At 36.6% G+C, this 8343-nt stretch overlaps 1 protein-coding gene across 1 annotated transcript; it reads right to left on the bottom strand.

Moving 5' to 3' along the window:
- Positions 1-4765: 4765 nt before the first annotated feature.
- On the bottom strand, positions 4766-8298 carry LOC119429440 (alpha-2,8-sialyltransferase 8E; the record flags this gene model as incomplete). The annotated part of the gene is given in 4 exon segments (XM_037697067.1): positions 4766-5507; positions 5607-5699; positions 7917-8029; positions 8154-8298. Coding segments are annotated over 4 exon segments (814 nt in total), but the record flags the coding sequence as incomplete, so codon positions are not given.
- Positions 8299-8343: the final 45 nt, after the last annotated feature.

The following is an 8343-nucleotide window of genomic DNA, read 5'->3' as shown; positions in this document are numbered from 1 at the left end:
TCAACACAACTGATAAAATTTTCTCGATGAGAAGACAGGGAGATGGAGGGCCCTCATGCCCTGAATGGACATTCACTTCAGGACACACCATGGATTCTTGGGGCCAGTGGAAGATGGTGTGTCTGACCGTATTGTCCATTGAGGATGTAGAAGACACATACATAATTGGAATTATGATAGCGGAATTTCTGCTTTTTGGAATCGGCGGGTTTCAGACTTACCGACAAATTTAGAAAACATCATCAGCAGATCTGGCAGTTTTGAAGCTGCCTGCCATGTGTGAAGAAATGTGCCGTGCTTCGAGCGCCCAGACTCAATTACTTTTCGAGCTAAGCCATAACCTAGACGGGAATTCTAAGAATCGCAGGTCACTTGCATCTTCTGGAACTCGTTGGTGTACAGGATTCGACCTTGGGGAAGGCTACAAGCACGGCCCGGCGGAATGACCACAAATCTGGCTGTTTTGTATTCACCATTGAGAAGTACAAGCAGAACATTTGAAGGCAGACGTAAAAAACTCAAGCAGAGTCTGCCTGTCCCAAAACATACGTATGTTGTTGTCAATTCTGGCTTCCCTGCTTGGCCTTGAATAGGCCAGCTATCTCAAATTCTCCCAGAGTTTATGTGAATAATCCTGCTCTGCTGCTCCTCCCCCCTCTCCCGAGGACATCTGTGGGCCTTATCAGAACTGTGTTGCTGATAGACACTGTACCAACTTATCAGAATTTTGGAACACTCTGGCAGTTCCTGACAACTCACTGCCTTTGTTGACCTCCTCATGCATAAATGTATTATGATGTCATTGTATGTTGCTGTTTATGTTGCGAGGTCTTTTTTTGCATCTTTTACACTTTGCCCCGGGCCAGGACATGGTGTGAGATATGATTTTTTTTTAAACTTCCTCCACCCTCGTGTTCTCTTTTCTACTACTTTGTATGCTTTTATGTAACAGGTCTCTCTTGTAAATGAGTCCTCGGGGCTCAATGGGAACTAACCTGTATAAATAAAGGTTGAATGAAAAAAAAAATTTGAATATCCAGATTTGTTATTGCTTATCTTCTTAAGAGACCAATTTAGTCTTAACTTTTAGCTAGTCCAGCTGCCATTTTCTAAGCTAAATGTAGCTGTTTGTGCATAACATTGAATCTAAATTAAAATCAAGTCAAGTTTGAAGTCTTTATAAAGGTAGCTCAAAGTCCCTCAGCAGTATCGACAAATTTATTAGTGAAAATTATCCAAAAGCACAAATCACATTTAGTCATGTTTCCACTAATACCTAAGAAATTATATATAAATGCAGAATAATCAATTAATAAACATTTTTTACGAACTGGGTTAGCTTCATAAATCCAGTTTTAATTGTTTAGTCGTAGATCAGATTGTGTATTACCTGTTTCTTCATTTCCTCCTGAAGTTCCAATTATTTTTAAATTTGCAAACGCTAACTGAATCCAGTATAAGTCCATCTCAAATAAAAACATTAAATTGCTGCAGCATAAGTTAAAACATTTTTAAATAATTTTGTAAATAATCTAAGAAACAAGGATTAACCATGCATGTCTCTTATAAAAACCTGATTTAGTTGGTAGAAACAATCTGCTAATGTCAAATACTGAGCAGTAAAAGCTTATTTTAAGTATTTCATTAACTATCTTATCTGTGCTGCTGATTATCCATGCTGCTGATCTCTTGCCTTTAAGCTGCTGTATTCATACCCATCTGCTCACAACAGACTCATGTTCAGGCTGCTGTTTAATACACCATATTATTTTACATTATTGGTGTTTAGCATATATCTTAGATCCTTGATTACTCTTTTTATACTTTATATTTTTCTATTATTGGATGTAACTGAGACCTTGAGTACACAATTTCATTCCACCTCATGTACCACATGTGATGTGAATGACAATAAAGAACCTTGAACTATAGATGGAAGAAATGAGGAGCTTGATTTTGCGAATCCTTAACCTCGCTCCCTTCATTGCTGCACACACAATTATGAAAACACAAATGAGAAAATCCAAACAGTTTTATTTACAGAGTACCTTTATAAAGAGTGATCATGACTTCTTCAAGAAGGTCCTCCTTTTATTACGGAGACCACCACCCTTCTGTTGCCATTGGTAATATATAGATGAATGCAAAACAATTCTGGAATGAAGCCAATCATCTTTTGGTGTTATTTGATTAGTTAACACATTTGCTTTGTGCATAAGCAAATACAGAGTCTGTAAGAAAGATCTAAGGACGAGAAAGTTTCAATCTTATTTGCGAAGCCTCCTTCAACACTGTATAAAACGTACAAGTTTGCAGCTAAGCATAAACTGAAAAAGTGTGTTCCATTTTACAAGAAAATTAGTTTATATCTGCACAACATTCCAGTGGCTAAAGGCTTTCTTTGTTGCAAACTGAATCTTCACACTTAAAAGTATAGTGAAATATTATAAACACAAATGCACGACAGCAACGGGGCAGCAACCGTTTTCATCCCGGCACCTAAAAGCAACCAGAGCTATACAATGATCCAAAATCTTTTGAGAAAAAAAACAACTTTGTGTCTACATCTTCAAGAGCACGGTGATCAGTAGAGGCTTAAGTGTAAACGTTTTCCACTGATCGATGAAGCAGGCACACACAAAGCCAAGGATAGAGTAAATTCATGCACAGCATTTCAAGGTTATGAATGAGAGCAAATCCAACAAACGTGAGCTTAGAAAGGGCACATAACATTTCTACATCTTCGCAAGTCTTAACGTCCTTTGATTCAAGAGTCAAAGCAACATGTAATGAGATGTTAAGGTATTTGTATAGGCAATACACGTGAGTGAATTGCACATCATGTAGAGGGTTTTTATACCTCATAAGGCAAAATGGTTTAAGACAAAAAAAAAAAAAAAAAAAGCTGGGTTTCTCAGCAGCACTGTGCTGTTTCACAGGATATCAAAGTTTTATTGTATAATTGTCCAGTCTTTATCCATAACCACAACACCCCCAACTTAATGAATAAGTTTCTCAGCTGTCATTTTGAATTGGAGAAAGCAGGCTGCTGAACTCTGTCCATAATAGCAGTGGTTTAAAATATCCACCCTGCCAACATGGTAAGTAGGAAATAGGATACAAAAGTAGACAATTAGAGGTTTTTGTTTTTTTTTGTTTGTTTTGTTTTTTTAAGTGAAATAAGGTTTGGGCTTTGTTTGACACAAACATTAAGCTGCCACACCCACAGGTTGTCCAAGAAAAGAAAAGAAGAGAGGGAGCAAAGACACCCTCTGCAGGCCCGTTTTAGTGTAAATATCTGTGCAGTTAAGTAGAAAAACAACACATCTGTACAAAAAAGCCACTAAAAAACTTCACAGAAACAAAATCACCATGAAGACTACTTTTCACAATAAAAACAAGCATTGTTGTGGACAGAAACTCAGAAGAAACCACAGTGGTATGACCGCAGAAAGGAGAGATATCAAAGTAAGTCAACATGTTGAGTGAAGACAGTCATGGAGAAGACAGTTCATCCTTTCCAACAAGATTATCAGAACATAATTAAAAAAAAAAAAGTTCTTTACCAGGTTATAAAATCATTGAGATCTAACCTCAAGTGTACAAAAATGCACATCTACAACAGAACGTGTTGCAATGGTTCAGTCTGAGTCCAAACCTGACAGAAATGCAATGCAGATACAAAAGCATGCAAGCCTCAATGAACTAAAATATTGTTTGAATAGCCTCATTTAGGACATTGTGAACCGTAAGAGTTTAAAAACAAGGCAGCTGGATTTCTTTTCTGTCGGTTGACTCGTTGCTTCTCACTGCAGAAGCTTTAAATAAAGAGTGTGACGTTAAACTGCAGCGCAGAGCTCAGTTTATTCCAATTGAAATCACAAGTAAATGACGCCCACCTGAGGGTTAAAAGGATCGTCGCTAACCTGGTTTACAAAACATCCCCCTTGTGAACCTGGCTAGAGCCTAATGACCTTCAGAAAGGAATGGAGGGCAGTAATTTGCATGTGATTTCAACTAGCATAAAAGGTATGGGGTGCCGTTTGTAAAGTTACACAGTCAAAAATTAACAGCAATATTTTGGTTCATTTAGCCTTTCATAAAAAAATAGTTTGTTTTTATCAAAGTAATATTTTCACCATGTTATTCATACATTTATAAATGTCATAGTTCCCAACTAAATGTTTAATTTACAAGCTAAATATTTAATTTACAAAGTAAATACTTAACTTGCAAGTTAAATATTTAGTTAGTAAACTAAATATTTAGGTGTAAATTAAAGATGTAATTTCCAAACTAAATATTTATTGTCCAAGCTAAATTTCCAAACTAAACAGTTAATTCCTAAGCTAAAGATTGAATTACTAAACTAAATATTTATTTTCCAAACTAAACATTAAATTTACAAGTTAAATATTTATTTTGCTAACTATACATTTAACTCGGACCTAAATATTTTACTTACAAGCTAAATATTTAGCTTAAAAGTTAAATGTTTAGGTCTGAGTTAAATATTTAGCTAGTAAATTAAATATTTAGTTTGGGAATTAAATGTTTAGTTTCAAAAATAACTATTTAGCTTGGAAATTAAATATTTAATTTACTCCTAAATATTTAGTTTGCTAACTAAATATTTAACTTGCAAGTTAAATATTTAGTTGGGAACTATGACATCTATAAATGTATGAATAACATGGTGAAAATATGACTTTGAAAAAAAATTTTTTTTAATTATGAAAGGCTAAATAAACCAAAATATTGCTGTTAATTTTTGACTGTGTAACTTACAAACGGCACCCCATAAAACAGAGCGTCTCAGTGCAGTTTAAAAGCTTGGAGCACTACATGTTTTTGTACACTTTGGGTTACATTAAAAATATCAATAGAAACTGGTAAAAACATTTATGTCCTGATATGTATAGAACTGAAAGAAGGTGACTTTTATTTCCCTTCACGTCTGTAAGTATGCACTGCCCAAAACAATTTGTGAACTGACCTATTAAAAAAAACACACTCATCAATTAAAAAAAAGAATGCTAATGGATCACCTACACCGCCCCGTGTGTACTTTGATAATTCCACGAGTGTGCATGTGAATGAAGTTGAAAATTTCATGGGGCATAGCATGAAAACCGGGGCGTGGCTTGACGTTGTCATAGTAGTGGTGAGTGATGAAAATGCCAGAGGGGTTCATGGGAAAAGCCCAGAATCCATAGAGGTGGACCTCCTCGCACAGCTCTAAGGCAGCAGTCACGAGCATCAGGCCGCTGCTGAGCCGCTTCGCCCGGACGCCCTGCACCGCCCAGAAACGCTGCACATTTAGGAGATACTGTGGGTGGAAGAAGAACACGCCCCGCTGGGAGTCAAAATCATCCAGCATGTACTTGACTCGGAAAGAAACATCAGTGTTGCGGGTGTTGTAGAAAGCAGGCAGCACCACTGAGGAGTTCTCATAGTTCTGAAGGACATCATAAAATGGACGACGCCATTTCTCCAGCTTCTGAAATCTATAAAAGTAAGGAACCATGAAATAGAAACAAGAAGAACGCACAAGAAGAATTGAAATAAACAGATGTAATCTCTCTCTCAGACCTTTAAAGACTTACCTCTCAGTTATGATGCTTGGATTTATTGTCACCAGATCTGTTTTAGTGCCGACATCTGCTGAGTACTTCTCATTAATGGGTGGAACGTTGCATCTGCAAAAAAGAATGAAAAAGTCCACTAGAATTCACATTTTATCACCTTCATTTGACTTCACTTTTCAAAATAGACTAACTTATACACAGATTTTTTTAAAATTTGAGCTCATGAGAGCAAATAAAACACTATAATACTAGTCCACTGCACAACCTGTGCAGCATTCGTTAAAGGTATCTGCAATTATAGGAAGACAAAAAACAAATTACTGAGACTCTTATTGGAGGAAGATTATTTGCACTACTTTTGTCAGTGGAAAACTCTTCCAGCCTACTTCCACGTACAGAGCTAGAAAGGGTACAAGTGTCAAGAAAACAAATAGTATATGCAAAGTATCTAATGCAGCCTATACAGTCATTCAACTTTAATTTATACAGTTTAGTCTCACTGAGCCTCGAGGATTAAGTTACAAGAGAGACCTGATTTTAACAAAGAATGAGGACAACAGTGGATAATCATAAAATAAAGCATATAAATTGAAAAGAATAAATGAAAGAAAATTATATTAAAAAAATGAAACAAAAATAGCTAGAGTGTAAAGCGATGTAGAAAACTAAAAGCAGGAACATGTCTGTATTGGTTTTTGGCATGAACTTAGCAGATGTTTGAAGCCACTTAGAGAGGTCAAGGTTGAGAGTTTCAGATCTTTTTGCAAGATATTCCAGGAAACGGGAGCGGAGTAGGAGAAGGCCCTTTTGCCTAGTCCAGTCCTCACTGAGGGGACACTGCAGGTAATAATGTCCTGAGAGCGCACGCTGTAGCTGCACTCACGCAGAGACATGTAGGAGATGTATGAAGGCAACAGATCAAGAAGTGATTTAAAGATGAAAATGTACCAGTGAGAGAGTCTGTGTGAAGTTAATGATGACCAGTTAACCAGTAAATACAGGGTGCAGTGATGGTAGTTACAGCCAGTTATGAATCTTAATGCACCATGGTAGACAGTGTCCAAGATCTGCAAGGTGCTTGTAGGAGCGTTAATGTAAAGAAGGAAAGTCACAGTTACAAGGTGTCATGTTTTTGTACTGTAGCTGCTTATATGTTGTTTAAGTTTGAGTCATCTTTAATTGGCTGAAATTCAGTCACAACAGTGGATTTTATCTCATATAGTGATAAAAACTGATTTCTTTTAAAAAACCTTTAAACACTCTTCTGAGTGTGGAAAAAAAACCACGAGTTGCTCATTTTCCGAAAAGCTTTTTTTGGGGGGGGATTAAATTTAGAAAAAAATATATTTTCTGCTCATCTATGTGCACTAAACAGCTTCTCAGGTGAAATGGGAACTAGGATGGAATGCTTAACATTAATTTGAGTCACACCAGTGTCAGATAGTGTTTCATGTGTTTGAAGGGTGATGTCCTCTTAGACTGATTTATTGTATTTTAAATACCACACTCACCTTGGTAACCTCACTAAATTTCAGTGTTTCATGAAAATGCTATTTTATAAACCTTTAAATTAGGGATGCACGAATTGGATTTTTGACTGATATGCCGACATGTTAAAACTTATTTGGCCGATAACCGATACCAATACCAACATTTTTTTCTTTGACCTACTTACTCTGCTGTGAAATTAAAATACATTATACTGCATGGTCTTTGTCAATTTGGCCTGCTACCAAATGCATATGCCAAAAAGGGGACTGAAAATGATGTAACATTACATAAATATATACGGTACATTTAAAAAAAACAGTGCCTTTTATATCAGTGAGTTATTTTGATGGAATGGCTGATGTTCAATATTTAACTTTATCGCTAATATCGGCCGATACCAATACAATGCCGATAATATTGTGCATCCCTACTTTAAACCAAATTGAGGCTGTTCAGAGATATGTTTAAAATAAGTCAAATGTGAATTCTTCATCAATTTTCCACAAAACCCCACTAAGAAATAAATCTGGACTCTGACTTCAGGCTTCCTCAGCAGCTTAAGTAAAAATCAAGTTTTGATAAATCACTGGTAAAATGTCAAAAATGTTTCATCTGCAATATTTCTAATAAAATATGATGAAATCAATGTTATTGTCGGCATTACTAAGTTTGTGTCCTTACTGTTGTTAGAACAATACAATTAAAAAAAAAAGTCGTATTGCGTTATGTCCCCAAACTTATATATAAGTGTTACCGACCCCTGCAACCCTGAATCACTGAACAATCATAAATATATTTTAGAGCCTAAAAAATACTGAAACAATAAAACGTGCATACCTGAAAACAAAATCTGAAGAATCAATCTCCTTTCCACACTTGCTGTTCTTGATGATGCCTCCATTTCCAATAACAGCGCATCTTTTAAACTGTGATTTGGAGTACGGCATGTCCTGCACGAGATGAACGTTGAGCACGTGAACTTTTGATTAGCACATCTGACTCCTCACATCAGTGACTAAAGAGAAGACAACAGCAGGAAAGAGGCAGCCAATAACAAAGAGACGATGAACTCACGTCTGGGAACATCTTAAAGACCTCCGTGGTGATGGGAAGGATCCCGCTGGTGTCCACCTCGTACCTCAGTTTGGTCCCTGCAGGAGTGTTCCTCTTGGTGGTGAAGAGAAAGGATGGAGCATTACAGCAGCGGGACAGAGACATCCTGCAGGACCAAATGTAGCACAACTTGTGTTACATTGACATGTTT

The sequence above is a fragment of the Nematolebias whitei genome, unplaced genomic scaffold, assembly GCF_014905685.2.
Source record: "Nematolebias whitei isolate Nwh7 unplaced genomic scaffold, NemWhi1 Nwh_scaf_1236, whole genome shotgun sequence".
Taxonomy (NCBI): domain Eukaryota; kingdom Metazoa; phylum Chordata; class Actinopteri; order Cyprinodontiformes; family Rivulidae; genus Nematolebias; species Nematolebias whitei.
The sequence above is the reverse complement of the archived record's forward strand: the minus strand, read 5'-3'. Positions and strand labels throughout refer to the sequence as shown.